The sequence below is a fragment of the Typha latifolia genome, chromosome 11 (assembly GCF_019914945.1).
Source record: "Typha latifolia isolate L0001 chromosome 11, TyphaL0001v2, whole genome shotgun sequence".
Lineage (NCBI taxonomy): Eukaryota > Viridiplantae > Streptophyta > Magnoliopsida > Poales > Typhaceae > Typha > Typha latifolia.
The window spans coordinates 9,006,059-9,027,283 of NC_133096.1; the positions used below are offsets into that span (position 1 = coordinate 9,006,059).

At 39.9% G+C, this 21,225-nt stretch overlaps 4 protein-coding genes across 5 annotated transcripts; 1 reads left to right on the plus strand and 3 right to left on the minus strand.

Moving 5' to 3' along the window:
- Window positions 1-1,245: 1,245 nt before the first annotated feature.
- Window positions 1,246-4,440, minus strand: LOC140798097 (cyclin-B1-2-like). The gene is made up of 4 exons (XM_073151834.1): window positions 4,199-4,440; window positions 3,931-4,031; window positions 2,955-3,052; window positions 1,246-1,667 (listed from the first exon to the last, which is right to left on the minus strand). Exons 1-4 carry the CDS (start codon window positions 4,316-4,318, stop codon window positions 1,567-1,569), a joined length of 420 nt encoding a protein of 139 aa, XP_073007935.1. The 5' UTR covers window positions 4,319-4,440; the 3' UTR covers window positions 1,246-1,566.
- Window positions 4,441-7,811: 3,371 nt separating this feature from the next.
- On the minus strand, window positions 7,812-11,982 carry LOC140797259 (uncharacterized). 2 transcript variants are annotated; one of them, XM_073150562.1, is made up of 2 exons: window positions 10,910-11,982; window positions 7,812-8,212 (listed from the first exon to the last, which is right to left on the minus strand). In XM_073150562.1, exon 1 carries the CDS (start codon window positions 11,980-11,982, stop codon window positions 10,933-10,935), a length of 1,050 nt encoding a protein of 349 aa, XP_073006663.1. In that variant the 3' UTR covers window positions 7,812-8,212; window positions 10,910-10,932. The 2 variants fall into 2 exon arrangements, with proteins under 2 accessions (XP_073006663.1, XP_073006664.1); XM_073150563.1 differs by lacking the exon at window positions 7,812-8,212 and adding an exon at window positions 10,610-10,723.
- Window positions 11,983-12,050: 68 nt separating this feature from the next.
- LOC140797261 (uncharacterized) lies at window positions 12,051-13,828 on the plus strand. Its single transcript, XM_073150564.1, has 5 exons — window positions 12,051-12,625; window positions 12,700-12,787; window positions 12,901-12,980; window positions 13,087-13,143; window positions 13,497-13,828. The coding sequence occupies exons 1-5, from the start codon at window positions 12,521-12,523 to the stop codon at window positions 13,704-13,706; spliced, it is 540 nt and encodes a 179-aa protein (XP_073006665.1). The 5' UTR covers window positions 12,051-12,520; the 3' UTR covers window positions 13,707-13,828.
- A 2,348-nt stretch (window positions 13,829-16,176) lies between these two features.
- On the minus strand, window positions 16,177-18,457 carry LOC140797272 (U-box domain-containing protein 9-like). Its single transcript, XM_073150597.1, has 2 exons — window positions 18,131-18,457; window positions 16,177-17,283 (listed from the first exon to the last, which is right to left on the minus strand). The coding sequence occupies exons 1-2, from the start codon at window positions 18,394-18,396 to the stop codon at window positions 16,449-16,451; spliced, it is 1,101 nt and encodes a 366-aa protein (XP_073006698.1). The 5' UTR covers window positions 18,397-18,457; the 3' UTR covers window positions 16,177-16,448.
- Window positions 18,458-21,225: the final 2,768 nt, after the last annotated feature.

Genomic DNA, 21,225 nt, shown 5'->3' on the forward strand with positions numbered 1-21,225 from the left:
TGATACAAAATAATAGTTAAAGGAGTTAACATATAATTAATCCTCTGGTTAATTATAGACAAATTATTTAGACTGAGGATATGTAGACATCTCTATTATGCATCAACTACGTGCAGTCATGACCATGCATATATTTTGTACTTTGTAGTCATAGTGGGGAGCTAAAATTTTACGTGCAGCCCTGAGAAATATATATTTTTTTTTTCTCGACATTGTTCATGGGACCACTCGAGCACAAGGGATGTGATGCAGGTTATCTGAAAGTTTCAGTTGATAAATAATGTGGATTTATACTTTTTATCTCCTTCGTGGCCTTTACAGGTCTAAAACGAGGATTTTCTATTCATCTGGGGTTATATAAATTATTCTTAGTCATTGCAAATGGTATCAGACTTTATATAAGTTGCCGGCCAGGAATATAAATGTACTTAGTGGCATGCTTGTTAGCTGGGATACTAAACAATGTCATTTTAAGATTAAAATCCTTTGTTAGGAAGGAAGGATTTTTATGATTTTTGCCAACAGAATAAACAAATTCAAGCTTCGCATTCAGAAAAGTTACTTTGGCTAATTAAACTAGAGCTCTCTTAACAAGAAATTCCTGAAATTTGGTATTTGTCACACATGCATGCTACCATTAAGGTATAAGAATAACATCGCACAATAGTCTCATGAACCAAATAAAATGTGAACTAATTTACACCTTAACAACTTAACTACCCATCGTCGCAATGAGTATTATTTGGATGCACCTAGTAGGATTGACATCGACAAACACTAGTAGTAGAGATTTAACTTCGAACTTTAGAGGGAGACAATTGACCCTCTAAATTTAAGAAAAAAAAATCAGAAAAAGCAAGTCACGAATATGTAAACAACTACTACTAAAATATAATAAGCGATAGTAAATCTACACCCCCATTTTGTTATAAATTGACAAAAAATATATATAATAAGCGATAGTAAATTTACTCCCCCATTTTGTCATAAATGAACAATGAAGAGATATTGCAACTAAGACCTCTGAAATCAATCATATATAAACAAAGTATCAGAAAAGGGCTGGAAAATTCAAACCCAGTAGACTCGTCTATATTTCAAAGAAGATGAGGAAAGTGAACCTTCAAGTAAATCTCAGAGTGAATCCAAACGTGGGAGAAATCTGATCACTCTTCTCGTTCAAGTTTTAATAATGAAAAAAAAAAAACAACCAGAATCAACAAGAAGAAGAAAAAAAGAACCTAATTCTCAAGTTCACTGCCCCAACGATTTATAGGGTCTTTTTGCCCACAGTTTGTCCGACGTTACAAGTAACATTTCCTTCCATATGTTCTGTAACAAGCTCAATCATCAGCTAAGAAAAATTTAGAGTGGCAGTGGCTCTATACCAGCATACATCATCAGCAAGCTTGCTGGTAATTAATCATCACGAAATCAATCTCCCAAGTAACACACGTGCTCAAGTTATATCCATAATCCATATTAAACATAATGTAATAAAATCAAACTTCCAACTGTTCCATATTAGAGTCGAACATATACTCATCAAGAGAGCACATAGTAAAACTAGATTTGACTCGGGAAAGCAGGGCCCTTTGATATACCAAGGCGAACTTCCATACCATGATGCAAATCTGCCGGTCGCAAGGTTTCCGAGTCTTGTGGTACTGCAGAATAATTAAGAAAGAGAACATTAACAGCTGAAAACTATAAAAGAAAATAAACAACAATGGGACACAGAGCAGCACATCACATGCAGAAGAAATGATATAAACAAAAACTTTCTGTTAAGATAATACATACAATGAACCACAACAAGCAAAGTCACACCTACCAATGACATACAGATGCTATCTTGAGGAAACAGAGTTAACTGGTATACTTATTGGTCCATGGAATTTCAAAACTTTCCTACACGTTGGGCATCTTCTGGCACCACATGCCTCAGTACTGATTCTACTGAATATCATTAAATTTATATAGCTGACAGTTTTGCTCCAACCAGGAACTCAGTTTCCCGTCATGCCAGTTGCATATCTTTTACTGGTTTTTCATGTCAGGTCTAGTTCCAGATGACCTTTTACAAAGAATTTTACTAGCTGAGTACCAGTTGGTGTTCTGTCGAAAAATGATGGTGATGGTTTAAAAGGGTAGATTTCATAGATTAAGAAGCTAAAGCTTTGAGAAGAATTACAGCTAAAAGAGATAATTCCTTTCCCCAATTAAAACTTACTCTTTTTAAAGTAATATGTTATCTCTGCAGATTAAGGGGCAGAGAAACAGGAATACCTCATCGATATTAACAATGTCCTATATGATATTACTCCATAAGTAAAATATAAACAGATTCTGCTTAATAGTTACATTACTTCAAATGAGAACCAAGTGCATCAATAGAAGATCACAACTAGTCTCGTGCGACAATCATTTATCTTCAAAGTTATGGTTTAAGCAACCTCAAGACTTACCTCTAATATTTTTACTACCTTTTAAAGTTGTACCCTATTTCATGCTAGGTTAAGTCAGGTCAGGTCAGGTCAGATAAAATTGTACTCTAATAGTATAGTATTGTTGAAAACCTGGCTGATGCATGCCCCTAGAACCACATAATCAATACATTATGGCAAACAAAATAAAAGAAAATGTCACTGCAAACATTTTTCTAAAGTAATAACAAGGCATAGTGGCAACATGTAGATATAAGCATTTAGCAACACCAAAGGGCCATGAGTAATATAAATAGTCTTGCATTTACAATGAGAAACTAGCAATCAAAATAGCTAAACATGGCTTCTAGGATATCATTTATTAGACAAATGTGTACTAGAAAACTAGGAAGATGAAGCACCAAACAAGACGGACAACAATTTGCCAACGGAGATGAAACACCAAACAAGATGGAGAAAAATTTGCCAGCAGACAGTGAAGCCATTTAAAAGCAAAGGAATAGCTACCATTCAAGTAATCTTCAAACCCAAAATCATCCAAGGCACCGGTGAGAGCTTTGAGTCCTAGCATAGAGGATGGCAGTGCACCAGGAGGCCTCTGGAATCTGTAATGTAAAAACAGCATTAGATCTTAGCTACAGTAACTCAAGTCATGAACAACTGAAAAAGATTAAACACCTTGATACAAAATCCTTATCAACTATATGTAGCAGCAGTTACCACAAGATAGGATATAATCAACCTCATCAACCATAGTTCCAGTCATTTGCAATCATTACAAATAAAACATTTGTCTTTTACGAATAAACAGAAGTCGAGTAAAAAGCCAAAAGGCCAGATAAAACTTGTCAGGCAGAAAATTAGAAAGTACTAAAAAACTGAAAGTTAGTGCTACAAGTGAAAGAACCAACTAAGACATCCTTTAGAGCTTGCATTAAAAGTAAAACCCATAATTTATGAACCTATTAAATAATCACATTCAACTTATGCAAACATCAAAACCAATTAAAAATTATACATTCCCACTGTAATTCAAGGTTTAACTGGACTTATGGGGCTTTATCTTTTGGCGAGCCATTTCCATCCAAATAAATCCAGAATTACAAAATATGAAGAAATGTAGAACACTCAGCAAGCTAGAAAACATAAATTTTATAAATTCTGATATATCAAAATGACATTGTGACTGCTTTCATAGCTTTGCCAGCAAATCTGTACTTTCAAACCAGTGCATTCCATTTATTCAGAAAGAAATTTTTCCCAAATAAACGAAACTATCCCCGAAGTTCCATTTTACTTCGTCGCACAGCACCAAAGATCAATGAGAAATGGCATCGGAAACTACAAAAAATCATAACTATATCCAACAAACAGCTTTCAATCGAATCTCCGTATAACTAACCCAATCATCCAAGATGAAATTAAACAAATAAAACCATAAATCATCAAACTATAATAACAAGAAAGACGAGATTCTACGCACTTGGCGAGAATTTGAGCGTCGAGATCCTTCCTCAGATTGAAAGCCGATCCGTAAGTAAGAGACAATCCATTCCTCTTCTTCTCCTCCCAGAATCTATTACTCTGAAATCAACGGCAAACCACCCGAGCAACAGACTAGGGTTAGGGTTTAGGTGGATTCCAAACAAGCACTCGTAATAATACAACAATAACAAACTAGATCCATAACCAAAGATCAAATAGAAGAAGATCAAAGAAGAATCGAAGAGATAAAAGAAGGCGAAAACTACGGATTCGCGAAGGTTTTCGAGGGGATGAGATCCAACGATCTCGCCCTTGACGCCGTTCAATCCGAAGCGAAGGATGTCGTAATCCGCAGCAACGTCGTGTTTGATCGACTCCGACGTCATCTTTCAGTAGATTTACTTCTCTTCTTCTCCTCTTTTCGCCTTCGGAATTTGGAGAGAGCTAAGAGGAAGAGCTCTTCTTTCTTCTGTAACAAGAAAGAATAGAGGTAGGATTAGCTACCGATCCCAGAACTCAAAGTTTCGTGATATGCGGGTAAAATATTGACACGTGGATATGAAACTATTACACCCTTAAGCCCATCCGTGGGTAGGCCCAATTTCTCCATGGGCCTGCCCTATAACAGACGCGTATTAATTACTCCTTTATTCCATACTGCATTTAAGTAATATTAAGCATATTTCTTTTATTATCAAAATAAATTCTTTATTTTGTGAATAAGTAGTTTTATATTTACTTATATTTTAAAATATGAGTATAATAATTAATTTTAATGCGATGTGAAGTAAAGAAAGAGATGAGAAAAAAGATTTTCGTTTTTTATGAAATTACTACGAATATCCTTTAATTTAGGATGAATATCAATAGTAAATTAGTAATTAAATTAATAAGGATATTATAGAGTTTAAATTTTATTATTCTTATAACTGTTTTTGCTCATTTTACAAAAAGGCACGTTCTGAAATTTATAATTAATTATTGGCATACATAATAATACAAACCGGATATTCACCTAAAAGCAAGGTCTTATATGTAAATTTCCGTTTACTACACAAAACAACGAGCTAATGACACAAATTAGCCAACGTCCACCCCCAACTCAGAAGAAGCGAGCACAGAGTTTTACTACTACTCCCTACTCCATTTTTTTCCAGCGAACGACGACCTCGTCGTGCTCGACGGCCGAACCACACGTGAAGCACGACAGCCGCCTCGGGAGGAGCGGCGTCCGCCGCCGACGTTTTCTCTTCAGCTCCGCCTGGAAAATGGCGGGGGAGGTCCGGACGTATGAATCCAACGGCTCGCACTTCTGCCCCAGCAGTATGGGCACCTCCCACAACGCCACGTTACCACCGGCGAGATCTTTTCTACGTGGAGTGCTGCACCAGAGCCTCCTGGTGCACGTCACCACCATGCTTGAGAGCTTGCGGAGGAGATGGCTCATCCCCGCCATGGCCGCTGCTTGAGGTTAATATTATTGCTGCGCTCTATGATCGGGTTCGTGTGGATCGAAGTGGGTATATATACTATATAAGACGGTGGCGACCGGACTCAACTGCACCTGGTTTGGAGAACGTAATAAATTAACGATAGTAATTTAATATATTTGATTGTGATGGGGCAGTTGTTCTTCTCCCGTCGCATTGGGTTTAGATTAATAATAAGACGATAAGATCAAAGAAACATTAAGGAATACATATACACCGTTGCTTTATCCCTGTCCATTACCCCACACATTGAGTACTGGGACTTACGTACGCTATAGAATTGAATTGGAGAGTTGACACTGTGAAAGATACAAGCTCCACCCAAATCCACACTCAGGTTTGACAAGTAATATTGCAACTAGGTTTGTACATCGGAACTCGCCATGTTTTATTTTTTTCAATAAGGAAATAGTTCGGAGGGGAATACTGTTTAAGTCTGGTAATAATAATAATAATCTAAAAAATGAACCCTGAATAAATTTCACGGCTTAGTAATTATTTATCACAGTAGAAAAGTATAATGTATAAAACATGGAGTCCACAATTCTCTCTATTTACAACGGAAAGCACCAAATAAACAGAGAGAAGTCTTCAGCAAACCAATAAACAGAGAGATAATTTTCAAATAACACCATGTATTTTAGTAATTTTATGATTAACACCTTGTTTTTAAGATATTTATAACCTGGCCTCTCTCTCTCTCTTTTTTTCTTATAATTTTCGTATGACATCCTAAACTTAATGTCATGTTGAGGTAAGGGTAGTTTAGGTATTTAAAAGGTTAACTTTAGTATCTTCTCTTCTAATGCTGTTTGGTTAGAGATTTTTGGTTTAAAATAATGTAGAGTGTCACATGAAAATTATAGTAAAACCAGACTGGGTGAATCATTATATATTAAGATACAGTGTTATTTACAACTTTTTCAAACAAAATTAAGTACTTTAACCTGTTAACGATAAAGCTGAAATAAACAACATTTCCCTGTTAGTGAGAGAGATACTTTCGTTATATTAATATGGTCTTATGGTGAAAAAAAAAAAAAAAGTTGATCAACTATTGATACTATTAAATATAATAAAAATGAAGTAGCCGTTACATTTTGATCCAAACCATGCATATAGATACACAAAGGCCAAACAAGAAGGCGTGCAGACGATCGGAGGTAGCGAGCGGTCTCTAGGGGCTACCGTAGATATTGGACGAATCCACCGGCTTGCACCTGGCGCCCATAATTATCTTGAACGGCTCCGGTGCTCCTTTCCGACGTCCTTCGTAGCCACCGGCGAGCTTTTTCCTATCAGATAGGCAGGAGAAATAGCAGCAGCAAAGCTTCGTCGCGGCACGTGACGTCCGCCTGGCGCACGCCATCGCTAAGCTCGAGATGCCATGGAGGAGATACCCAGTCGCCATGGCCGTTCTTGAAAAGCTATTAGTTCAAGTGAGATTGTCTTCTTTAAAAAGTGGTGAATATATGAATATATATAGGATATATAGTTTAATTATTTAGTTGAATAAATAGCACAAATAGTGGTACGAATGAAAGCAATAAAAATATATTGCTGCTTCTCATATTGTTGTTAGTATATATATAGCCTAACTAATTAAATTATAGCTTGAGTCGTTCAGCTTGATATAGATTGAGGTTTTAAATTGTCATCTAGGGGTCTACATTGTTTTAAATAATTGCAATATATTCTTATTTCGTATTGAGTTATTTGAAAGCAATAAAATGATGATTAATTATTGCAATATTTTTCAATTGGATCATACTATAAATCATAGAGATCAGAGAAAAACGGATTGGACTTGAATATTCTGGACAATATAATTTCTACTCACGCAAAATGAGTTGACATGCGATTTTGTGATGATGATAATTTGATTTAAATTAAAAGTAGGATACGCAATTAACTTGGTTCACATATCATAAATGATGATGTAATGGTAAATTACTCGTTAGAGTTGTTCCGGAAATTTCATTTATTTTCCAAAAGTGGGACCTATTATGGAGTTGCTGTTTGGTAAACATTTTAGTAAGAATATAAAGTAGGATTAATTATATATTAGATTACCGAACTATTGCCTATATATATCTATTCATTATTTTTATTTTTTTGGACAAAATATTGACCTACTTAATTACATATTTGTCTTAGAGATAAGAAGATAAAAATATTGATGAAAGGAGTTTAGGCGTAACTATTGCCGTAAGATCAAAAGTATGTAGGTGGTTAATTTCAAAATTAGCTTTCACTTGTTTTCTATTTTGGGTTCATTTTATTTAGTACTACTCTAAACTATACCTAATTTTTACGAGTACTTCCGAAACTTTTCCTTTATTGTAATGTCTCCCTAAATTTTGAATCATAATAAACTGTCAAACGATCATAACAGAATACACACTAATCGAAATTAAATAACTAATACACCTCGTGTAAATATACTGAGTAAAAGAAAGGGAAAACGCTCTCTTCTTCCCTTCTACCTTCAGCCAAGAGCAAAGAAATTTTTCTTTATCCATGGAGCCCTTCTCTTTCCTTCCTACCAAGCTCTCATATTTTCTCTCGCAAGCTCCTCCTACTTTTCTCTCGGCTCCAAGCCACCTTGAAAACCAAACTACCCAAGTAACACCTAGCGGAATAAGTTGTCCACTGTGGCGGGTACAGATAACGGGGATGGTGGCGGTACGGCAAAGGTCGACAGTGGTGAGGAGGGAGTGGAGGATAGGGGCAGCAATGGAGGAAAGTGCTCCGCCGCTCCCACTCTTCAGTTCTCTAGTCCTCTTCCCCCTGTATTTGTGAAACCAAAATGAACGTGAATAGTAGTAGTTCATGAAATACTTTTAAGATTACTTCCAATCTTTTGGTGGAAGGTAATATGACTTTGATAAAGTGGCTAACATAAAAAGAAGCTTGAGCAAGGATAACTTTGCTTGGAGAGGGAGAGAGAGAGAGAGAGAGAAAGGAAAGGAAAAAAAATTAAAGAAAAAGAAATTTCAGTCTTATGTAAACTAAGAACAGACTAACGAAAGGGGAGCTGATAAAATTAAATCTAAAATTTTAGGTAATAAAAAGAATTGAGGTGTAAATTTAATTAACCCTTCCTTTTTCAAAGTTTTTTTTTTTTTTTTTTTTGAAATGTTCTTTTTTTCCAAGTTACTAACGCCTTAACGCGTCAACGGGACAGGTGGCCTTCAATGCGTGCGCAATGCTCTGCATGTCGTGTGGTCATCGCAAAGGTAACCACAAGGATAGCATCAACCAAAACAGAGCTACCGTTCTATTCCTGAACTGAAGGCCTCAAATTCTCACAAATTCCTCTTCGCCATGGACTAGAAATTCCTAATTGCGAACCAAGAAACGATTTAACACATAAAATAACAATCCAAATGAATGCAACAATAAACTGGAACACAAACCAAAAACACCAAGAAGAACGAGCCAACTTATATACAGATAGATCGACTAATGATTCAATTTTTCCAACTGAGCAATGTCAACCGTGCAATGGGAGAAAGAAGACGGCGGGCTACCACGGAGTGGAGCCCGCGGCTCTGGAAGCGGCCTGCCGTAGCAATCGTAGTGTATGACGCCGGAGAACTTTAAATGCTTGCACTTCTCCCCCAGGAGTATGTCGTGTTTCCACACTCCATCTGTGTCTAAGTCTTCTTGGTGTCGGAAGCTATCACCATCAGCGGCGGTGGAGGCGGCCGCCGCCTTTCGTCCGCGGAAGAAGGGGAAAGCTCTCCACCAAAGTCTCTTGGTAGCACGGGAGATATTCTTAGTGCACTTGACGGTCATGCTCGACATCGTATGGAGGAGATCTACGATCGCCATGGTTGCTATTTAGGCTTTCATGTGGAGTATTCTTGAAGAGAAAGAACTAGGTGTTGAATAAGGTGGGCTGAGGATGTATTAGGCGTAGGTATTCATTCATGAATGTTCCCTCGAATACAATTGAACAAATGGAAATTGACGAACGGACGGATGGTTTAGTCTGAGGACCAAGTCATTAAGTAAAATTTTTAAAAGGTTTATCATGCTGCCAGCATTACTCTTTCGTCAGGTAAGGGACCTTTCTGTGCATAGTTTACAAAATAGGCGACACCTGACAGATATATGTGTAGAATATGTTTTCTTCCTCAATCTTCTGTGGGCACTGAGCAATGGATTGGGCTACCCGTTGTAATATACATAATCGTTTTTTTTTTACTTGGTAATCTCCCATGCACTCCAGAGTTTAACTGTGTTTTCTTTTCCTTTTATTTTAACAACTCCAGCTACACGTTTAATAAAATATGAAAAAATCCCATCCAATACTCCACTATACCTTTTTCTAGTGAGCCGATTTCTACAAGTATAAAGTGCCCTAAGATGGTTTATTAACATCAATCACTACCCTAATCAGCAGGCTCAATATTGTTTATCATTTAATTCAAGGCTCGTTTTCCAACTGAGTGCAAGTGACAGTGACAAGAACAACTTGTTCAAGTTGTAGAACATGTAAGTATTAATGCTGCATCAGAAACATGTTAACTTAACCTAATACAATTCGAGATTGGGTGGGCTAATAGTATGTTTGGATGGAGATAACAAGAGAACAGAGAGAAGCCCATCCACCATATTATATGTTACTCACAACTGATAAAACAAAACGAATTGTCCCCTGAGATCCGAGTTCAAGAAGGGGCGTATTATTTGGGTAATCCAATTGCTTCACTTATTGGTTGCAGACTTTATAATTTAGTCAGAATCCCTAAGGATAAGAGCTTGATGAATGAAGAAAGTAATATAGATATGAGTTCTAATAACCGGTCACGATTTCAAACTGTGAAATCTCCTCCCTGTTGGTAGCAGCCTTTGTAGTGAGATGTAATCTTTTAGTTATAACAAAATAAGCTAGACGGTCTGTAATAGCTAATTGTTGCAGTACATGCTGCTGCTCCCTCATGGACCTAATTGGGTTGAGGTTGAGGTTGAGGTTGAGGTTGGATACTGACAATAGTTGAAACGTGACTCCTAGCCTTTATGTAGAACTTGGTTTTGAGACTGTCAATCTACGCTTGCTCATTTAAGCTTATAGTTGAAGTGGATTCTTACCATCACAATTGAGTTTCCTATTGAAATGCAGCGGAGAAATGAAAGAAGTGCAGTGCTTCACATATCAAAAAGTCACACTCCGGGTTGTTTCTGGAACTTCTATTCCATACTTGCAGATCTACTTTTCATCCATTAGTTCTACATTTTGGAAATCTCCATTCAATTTAATCATCTATAAAGCCATTCAAATTGCACAATTTCCTGATAATACACCAAGCTCAGATGTAATGGCAAGAATTAAGTAGAAAAGAGCATATTTATCATGAACAGGAAATAATAATTTATCCCATATTATTAGCAAAACAGAGTTACTAAGTAATCATTTAATCAGAAAAAATAACACAAATATTATACAAAAACCAAGAATTAGTTCAGAAGAAAAAGTACCAATTTTGTTGGTGCTCTTCTTCTCAAGCACTCTTCTTGTTCATGTTGCTCACCAATTGCCTCATCTGAAACCTCCAGTACAAGAAGTACGCCAATCCCAATCCCAGCAATACAAAACCCCATACCATCTCCCCTTCTCCTTCCCTTCCCCACTCGACCTCTTCAATCCTCCACCTCTTCCCGTTATATTCCTCGCCGTCTGTTCCCGAACTACCCTCCTCCGTTTCTGGCGAGACGAGCACGTACGCCTTCTTCCCCTCCCTTATCGCCACTCCTCTCGCCGTCCCCTTTTCAACTGCGGCCTCGTCGTACGCCGCCACCTCCGCCCACCCGTCGTCGCTCGTCAGCCACGTGGTCCTCCTCCCTCCGGCCGCCACCGCCGACCCGTCGCTCCGCACCGCGATCGAGTCGCCGCCGCCGGCTCCGATCGCCGCCTTCGCGGCCCCATCTTCCTCGTCCACCTTAATCACCCTCCCCGTGCTAACCTGCACTGCGAGCAGGAACCCCTTGCTAACGTGCGCCAGCCCACCCAGTCCGGGTTCGTAGATCGCCGATCTGGAGAGGAGGGAGGGCTTCCCGTCTGTGTCGATCCGCCAGATCCGGTCACCGGCGGTGACGAACGCATCTCCGGTGGCCCAATCCACCGCGACGCCGCCGGGATCAGCGGATGAGTCGGGAAGGTGGGCGGCAAAGAGGCGGCTGTGGGGGATGGGGGACCGCAGGTCGTAGGCGGCGAGAGAGGGAGGTTGGGAGAAGGCGACGAGGAGGCGGCGGCGGCGGTCATCTACCGCTACCGCGACGGCAGGGGAGGAGGCGCCGAGGGATGGATCGGAGACTAGGATTTCGAAGACGCCGGCGTCGGATACGGAGGAGACGGCGGGTAGGAGAAGGGAGCCGACGAGGAAGTGCTGCGCGGTGGGGTCCCACGCGAGGCCGGAGGGCTGGATGCCACGGCCGGAGAAGGTGATTACGTGGCGGCCGCGGGCGAGGGCGGGGTCAACGAAGAGGGGAATGAGGAAAAGGACGAAGGGTAAGGTTATTCCAAGGGGGAATAAATGGGAAGGAGGAGCCATGATTTTGGAATACGGAGCTTCGTCTTTTAGTATCTTCGGAAAGAGAGGATAGATAGGCAGACGCTTTCGACGGGGAGTCGAGGAGATAAGGAATCTATCTAGTCATGACCGATCGGGAGCTTTACTTTGGACCCGAATCCGATAAGCTGTCATCACCTACTACTAGTACTACTGACTACTGAGAAGTGAATTTTGCATCCGACCCGAAATCGAAATATCATACTCATAGTATTCAATTCAATATCGTCTTCGATGAGCAGAAGATAAAATCCACATCGCACACGTCGAAAACGACGCGAAGTCGCGAAGAACTATCGCGATTGAGGTTCTAGATTCCCAAAATATCTTCTGCCACGTTGCACATCAACTTATAATATCGTAGCGGCAAGCTTCTTCCCGAACTTTCTCGACTCGATCTTCCTCGGTCTTCTTTTCATCTTATCCACCCCTCCATCTATTTTTTCCCTTTCCCCCTCCCGATAATATATATATCTGTAAATGTACCCAGATCGTGTTACAATGTCAGATCGCAGCGGCGATGGAGCAGTACTACCAACGGTCCAGATCCTACTACACCGTGCTAGGTGTTAATCCCGAGGCCTCCCCAGGGGAAATCCGCACGGCGTACCGGAAGCTGGCAATGGTGTGTGCTCTCATCCTTTGTTTCTAATTAGCAAGATAAGATTAGTTAATTAATAATTAATTGGTGGATTACAGAAATGGCATCCGGATAGGAGAGGAAGAGAGCCGGGGCTCCTGGAAGAAGCCAAGCGTAAATTCCAGCAGATACAAGAGGCTTACCAAGGTAATTATCTTTTTAGCAGTTAGTGATTCGATTTTATATTTCTTTTTTTCCCCCATAAAATGGGTAAAAGCGAGGGAAAATATTGATGTTCTTGTTTGGGTTGCGGGTGGCAGTGTTGTCGGATGAGAAGAGGAGGGAATTGTACGACGCGGGATTGTATGATCCAGGGCAGGACGACGAAGATGAGGTTGAGGTACGAAAATTTGATTTTAATAATCTATAATTTACTTCTTTTCCACAAAAATGGATTAAAAGTTGTATTAATTTTAATTTTAATTTGTTTTGCTCCTCCTCTTCAGGGTTTTCATGACTTCGTTCAGGAAATGCTGTCCCTCATGGCTGAGGTCAGAAGAGAGGTATTTTTCTCTGATCACTAATATTGTTCATTAATTGTAAGGTTTGTTTAATTGTCTTCCAATTGTCTTATAAGCCCATGCACCTCGTGAATTAATTGACTATTTATATTTGGTATCTAATTTTTTAAGACATAATTATACTTAGAGCTCTTTTTATATGTATATATTTTTTCTGACTAGTGACTTTATCTTAAAATTGCCCTATAATTTTTTTTTAAGTTTTATTTTCGAGAAGAAAATTAGTTAATATATGTTTTATCTTGACACTCTTTAGTGGGCGAGAGATTTTCTTAGCATAATAATTCTAAAATGTAATTGTAAAAGATCTGCTTACATGACTAGTTTGGTCGCAGGAGAGAGAGAACAGTCTAGATGATCTGCGACGAATGCTCGGCGAAATAGCCGGGAGCTTCGCGCCATCCCAACCGTCCGCTTACTGTTTCAACGGCGGAGGAGCTCCCAGAAACCCGAAGAGGTTTCGCAACGAGATAGATCCAACGGCCAGTCGAAAATGCCGCGTGCACGTGTCCGGCGTGGAGACGTTCGGGAGCAGCGTTTGCTGAGTAGTACAAAACTATAGACTTCTATTTGAGGGGAAAATTCCAAATAGTGAAAAGAGTAGGCGTTCTTCTGTAAAGATGACCACGAGTTGTAAAAATTTCAAAGTAACTCGCTTTGTTCTTGATATTGTTTCTTTTTTGGCTCACCACAATCTCCCTTTCTCTCTCTATACAATAAAGACAAAATGGGAAGAGTGGTGGGTGTCGTGGTACCAGTACTGGCATAAGGGGATCTCCTTGTACGAGCTACGCATGGACAAAGAAGCCAGAGGAGAGAGACATCAAGACAAGAGCCGCATTTGCTACCTCTTTCCCAGCTTTACACTTAGCCTCCATTGCAGCCTTCCTCCCCTGCTGCTGCTGCTTCTTCTTCTTCTCCATTACCAGCAGTAGCATTCTCTTCTGCTTCTCTCTTTGTCTCCGCTTCAACTCCTCTGTTAACGCCTTAGAATAACAACAAGTCGTCATGCTTCTTCTCTTCTTAGGAGGAATGGGAGTGATCTCATCACCAACTTCTCCATTGGGTCCTGCTCTTCTCTTCCTCTTCCTGTATTTGATCCCGCATGCGTTGCACAGAGTCTCCCGAACCAAATGAAAGAAAGGATAAGAAACCAATTAACAATATCAGTAGATTTGGCATGGGTTTTCTAATTGAAACAATAAGGAAATTAATGGAATATTGCTCGAGAGCAGAGGAATACCTTGGGGCCATTTGGGCCACTTCTCCACAAAGGGGTGGTCGAAGTTCTGCAATCCAAACACACTCTCGAGTTGTCGTGGCCGGATTCCATCTCCATTTCTACAGCTTCTACTACTCCTTTGGGCGCTTCACCATTGAGACTCCTGGAGTTGGAGAACTTGTTGGCCACCTCCACGCGATTGCAGCCCTCCATTGGCATCCGTTGCTGCATTCTGCACCCGTGGCGAGAAACCCAATTGGGAGAAGAGGCGTTTCCAATCGTAGACGATACCATGGTAGTAGTAGCAGCAGCAGCAGCAGCAGTAGTAGTAGTAGTAGTGAAGTGGGCCAGAGAGGTGCGCAGAGGAGAGAGCTCGAGATAGGGGGGCTGAGAAGGACCTTTATGTTAGAATCGTGTTGCTTTTTTCGCTTTTTTCGCACACGTGCCAACTAGGGGCGGGGTAACCCCGTTACGTTTCTTATGCTGCGGCCGTTTCCGGTCACCTCCGGTGATAATAATGAGTATTAGAGCCATGGAGCTGCTTTATTGGAACTATAGAACTAATATTTGCCACCTTCTTTGTATTATCTACTACGGAGAATTATATAGAACTATTATTAATTTTTTACATGAATCCTCTTATTTATGTTTATAATATATTAACTTTTTAACTATTAAAATTTCTGAAATATTCTTTTGTTTACTTATTTATTAGATTTCTTGTTAAATAAATATCACGTAATTAATTTTTTAAGTCCTTCGAAAACCAATTTACTCTTAAAAAACTAGAAAAGAAAAGAGACAAAAAAAAAATAATATGTTTAAAAAAAAGTCGCCATTAACGTACTATCTTATTTGAATAAAAAATAGTGGATAAAGAGTAGTCTTATTTTGTCTTATGTTTAGTTGAGAGGGAATGACAAACACTGCAATGATAATACTAGATAAAAGATAAATGAACTAACTTTTCTTAAAATTTAACAAAATGCCTTCAAAAGTAAGAGAAAGATGAAGCTGTGATGGTATTTTAGACTTTTAGCTAATCATCCTTATTTATTTGATCCCTCATCAGGTATAGGACCCAAGGCATTAGACTAATTCTACTTCATCTTTATTTTTATTTTTTTGGAACAAAGAATATCACTAGGAATGGGCTCTTTTGGGGAGTTTTTGCAGGACTTTTTTATTGGGAAAATTAATGAGGTTAAAATAGTAAAATTAATGTACAAAACGACAAAGACGATTATTTTGTTGTAGTGCTCAATCCTTGTGATCTTGTCGCCTTTCGATGCATGACCAAGTTGGCTAAAGTTAACAGTCCCCAGCGCTTATTGCCACAGTTGCTCCTTTCTTATGTGCTGAGGTAGACACAAAGGAAAGCAGACCGAGTATTTGTCGAAATGCCTTCAAGAATAAAACCATAACATTCATGTTTTCTAAGCATAGACGACCAGAAATAACCCAACGAGTGCTCAATCTGGCATCAAAGCTTGTCAATTGTCACTCGTTACTCATCTAGGAAGACCTGATATATAGCCAAGTAGGTCATTTGGTATGTCTTATTTTTGTGACTAGTGCATCTATCTCTCTTTGTTTCAGGCAAATGGAGGAATTCTCTGGCGTCTAGTCCAATGATTTTGATAGAGAAATGAGAATACATATAGAAGAGATACTGCCAAAAAAGACCTGAAAGCCCGGAGAGAAATGGCCCCTGATAGAATCAATGGAATGACACAATGGATATATATATATATATATATATATATAAACCAATAAAGAGAAGATGAATCATGTATCAGAAGAAGATCTATTGTTTATTTAACTGCATTGCAGGCTAATGTATTATGGTAAAATGCTCCACTTCGTTACATATAGAGAAGAGATAGAAAGTTCTGAAACGTACACAATTCTGAACTATAAACACTTCACCAGTCACCTGTAACCACAATGGCCTGGACTGGCATCCTACTTAATTCTATCTACACACCAACTTTTAGTTTTCCTTTTATCGAAACCACAGGAGATAAGAATCAGAAAAAAGAACACCGAGTGGATTGAGAGCTAGCTACCACTTGGAAGGCTTCTCACTTGGAGTGCAAACTAAAGAAGCTCTCTTCTGCAAATGCCTAAGGCTCTGCTCCATACTGACCTGCACCATCTCAGCCAGCATCTTCTTCGCCTTCCCGGTGCGATCTTCGTGATCGATCTTGGATACGATGTTACTGACGATGTTCTCCAGTGTGTCAGCCGCCTCGAATTCGGATCGCTTGTATGGGGAATTCCTCAATAACTGCAAGAGAGCACGCGCTTTCGATTGCGACTTAGGCGTCCCGAGAACCGTCAGCTCGAGAAGTCCTGGCATTACACCTTCTCTGAGAATGATCTCCCTATATTTGCATCTATTACTCTCACACAAGGATAGAAGGGCTCCTACTGCGTGTTCTTTACTTTGGAGAGAGCCCTCCTCCAGCACCTCTACTAATGTGAGAACTCCCCCTTCCTCAGCTACCAAACCATTCCTCCCTTCATCAAAATTGAGCATTGATTCCAAAAGGGCGACAATTCTCTCACCGGGTCGTGAGGACTTCTTGCAGCTCTTGAGCAAGCTGATCAATGGAGGAATTGATTTGGCTTGTAGCATCATTGTGATGTTATCTGGTAGTGTCGAGAGATTGTACAGAGCCACCACTGCGTCCATCTTTGCTTGCGAGCTTCCATCCCTCAAAATCTTGATCAGGGGAGGAATGGCGCCTGCGGCGCTTATGGTCGGTTTGTTGCTGGAACAAGCAGTTAAAGTAAGAAGAGCGGCCGCGGCGTGCTCCCGAAGATTTGGATTCGTAGACTGCAAGAAACCGATAAGAGATCCGAGTGCTCCAGCTTCCACGATCTTGATCTTGTTCCTGATATTATGATTTCAAAGTAAGATCAGTATGTTAATGGTCTAGTATTTGTTTTTAGATACAGACTAAGGCATTAAAGCAACAAACCCAATCGTAATTCATACTGCTTAGGTTGGTAGGAGAGATTCCATCTGAATTCATAAGTAATAGTGACATCCTTTTGGCCAACAATCCAATATCCATATACACAAAATATAAAAGTAAAACGCTTAAAAAAAGTCAGCAAGAAGACATACGAACCTATCTAAATCTCACAAAATTAGGTCTACTTTTGAAACTGGACACAAATTAAACCGCCCTTCTAAAAGATTACATAACTTGATCATCTTTTTAAAAGAAGATACTAGATGCCAAGATAGTCCTCATCCATTACTCCTCCTATTTGTATGTTTGATAATGACAAAAGTATCCATGTTGAACAGTAAACTCGCCTTCTTACCAAACTATCAACTAATAAATCATCAGTTATTATACTTTGTAAATCTTTGGAGAAGAAAATCGACATTTTTATATTCTCAAGTTGTAAATCTATAGGCTGTTAGGCTTCCAAATCGCAAGTACAACTATAAGTAAAAGCAGAGGATGAACTACCTAGTCCCACATAAAAACCGATAGATTACTAACAATTTCAAGTAGGAAGGAGAAGAATTCAGTGCCCAAGAGGAAAAGCAAAAGTAAATCCACCAAAAGGATAAAAGGAACTCAGGAATAGGCATAAGATTAAAAAAAGAAAAGATCCTTCTTTTGTCACAATTAAAGCAAACTCAGTTCCTCAATTGAAATCTAAATATCCATTTCCTCTAATCAAACAGATCGAACCAAGAATAAAAAATTTCAAAGTTCGCACCTTTCGTCCTTGACGGCGAGATTGAGGAGGGCAAGAATGGCGACCTCGGCATGCTCGCCACTTCCCGACCGAAGCATCGAAACCAACGGCGGGATCGCGTCTGAGAGCAACCTCCGGTGCTTGGACGACGTCTTCGTCAACCGTCGAATCTCCCTCGCCGCCTCGATCCTTCCATTTCCATCCCCTCCTTCCAACCGGATCCGATCCAAGATCCCCTCCACCGCCGCCGCATCTCCGCCGTCCATCTCGCACCTCGACGACTCCATCCTCTCTACCTCGCTCTCTCCCTTTCGAACTCGTCGAATGGAATGAGAAAATTTGGAAACAGGTGAGAACGAGACGTAAGCAGGGGCGGGCTTTATACGAAATTAACGGTCGAGCTAACAGCCAGATCGACGACGTTAACTCTCCGTCGAGCGCAAGCGAGATCTTTCGTTACGAGTGCCCCGCACCGTTCGATTCGTAACAGACGGTGCCGAGGAGTTCGATTATGATCCAACGGCCAGTGGTCCAGATGGATAGATATAGTTGCTTGGAGGACTCATGATTGAGTTGAGTTGGGTGAGGAGTAGAACGTGATAGGTCGGCCGAAGGAATAATCGACAGTTGTACGGTTGTGTGAATATTTTTGTTGGGTTGTTGTCTAAAATAATTCTTAATTTATCTCTTAAAAAGTTTAAAAGGGCCAAATAGTAAAAAAAAAAGAACAAACAAACAAACAAACAATGGGAGCCTTATGCGATAGAAGATTTAGATATAGATAACCGTAATATCTAGCGGTCAATCTCACTGGGGTGAGTGTAGAGCTCCCTTCGCCGTCAAGTAACGACCGTTACAACAAGGCATCCGATACCCTCACTGCCTTGGCTTGGCAGTTAACTCATCACATGCGCCAAAGCGAGGACAGTTACGTCTCCGCGGCGTCACCATCATCGACCCCGCCCATACGTGATTCGGTCATATTCCCTTTGCCTCCGCCACGTGGCCTCCTGCTGGTGGTCCACGCAAAGCCGCTCTGTTCTGGGCCCCGCATCCCACCGACTTCCGCTGACGTGGGAGCATCGGATGCTAACCCAGCCATACGGCGAGATAAGGATTCAGCTAACCACGCCACGCTTGGTTTCTTTTGTTTGCAAAATAGCCCTCGTGTTTTCCTTAATTACCACAAATTTTTTTTTTTTAATGGCTTTCATTCATTTATGGTGATTAGTATATCTGTCGCAAGACTCGACACCTTGATGGAGCTAATATTGAAAGGTCTGCATGCTTAATAAATGAGGAAGTTGGAAAATTTTGCATCTAACTCGTACCAATATCTCATGGATCAAATCGTATGCTGCCGTTGTTATGTCGTACGAGTAGAGATCAGTTAGCTTATGTTTGTTGAGCTGTCTAATTGTCAATATATGAAAGTCAATTATCAATTTATGGCACACCTGTTAATGATCTTTAAATATAAGCAACGTATGGTTTTTCAATGGCAGATTGGACAAATACCTAACTAGTTGCTGAATATGATCTTAGAAATATAACAACAAACTGTGTCTGGATTTTATTCTTCATGCCGAGGTTCATGTGAGACTTTTGCGGTAAAGGTTAGAGAGAGGATTGACTCATATCTATATATATGACATAGAATTACCAAAAGATATTTCTGTTTGAAAACTATATCGCGAGGTAGATCCGTGCTTATCTGGTGGATAAAAATTTCAAATGTAAAGATAGAGTTGACAGGAGGTGGACTGCTAAAGTGTATTATAGTGTTACTATTGCATTAGAATTAAATAAGTCTACTGGGTTGCTGCTCTATTCTTCTTCTTGCTGTTCAACTTTGCTTTTTTGTTTGAAAAGATTAGACTGCAACTTCCATTAATCTATGTCTTGCCAAGAATTATAGTTGAAAAGAAAAAAGAAACATTGGGAAGCGTGATTAAATGCCCACATATGCTAACAACGGTTCAAACTAAATAACTATTTTCACTTTATGAAAAGTCTGTAGACTAAATATTTAGTCAATGTCTCAAATATATTCTAATTTTATAGTCGAATTAGTCCATTCTTTATACATACAATCTGGATGACTAAACTGACATCATTATAAACTACGGTGTTATTACATTTGCTCAAAAAAATGATAAGAGCCCAATTGATATTCCCCCAACACCCAGTCACGGCACAACAACTGCTAGAGTCCGAGAAAACCTACTACTAATATATATATATATAATAATAGTGCTATTCTCTTCAAATATAAACACAAAGTATGACTCGCTGACGTCTTGCGACTCCATAAATACCCACATATTTCAACTTTTCTAGAAGATTACGTGGCGAGATTGATTGCGATAATGTGTATCTATAAATACATAACAATACCAACCACACGAAACTATGCTAACGTAACAAGTCAAACCGTCTTCCTTGACTTCAAAATTAGCATCTCCAAAAGCCATGTTAAAAACGATATCTATATCTCTTTCTCTCTCTATATATACTATATTTTTATTTCTTAATTCCTCGAATTTACAAGAGAGGAGAAGAGAAGAGAAGAGAAGAGATGGAAGCGTTCCCTTACCGCTTCACCAATGGCATAAAGGCTATATGGAGGAGGAGGAAGTACCAACGATTAGAAGTCCCGCGTAAGAAGACCGGGGCAGTGACCCGACTCGGGGACGGCCGGAGGAGGAGCAAGGGTAGCCGGCGAGGGTGGAAGCTACGGTCCATGTTTCGGATCCGGATTAAGATCCTATCCCCCCTCAAGCTCCTTACCCGGATCCGAGAAGCCTACGTGGACGCCATGCTGGGCTTGGCTCGGCGGGGGAGCGGTCTAGGTGCTGGGCCGGAGTCACACTGGGCCAAGCGGATTCCCATGGCCAGGCCGGTCCGGTCCGAACAGGGGGACTTCGAAAGTAGGTTAATCATAGAGGTGTATAAGTCTCTCGTGGCTTCAGGAGAGCTGGTAGTTTAATGGAGTGGATTAGTAAAGATAAAGATAAATATATTTTTGTTTTTTCCGATTTATTTCTTATGGGCCATCTTAAAGTGATGTATGAATGGCTCAATCCAGTTGCAAGTTTTTAAGTGTAAATTTTATT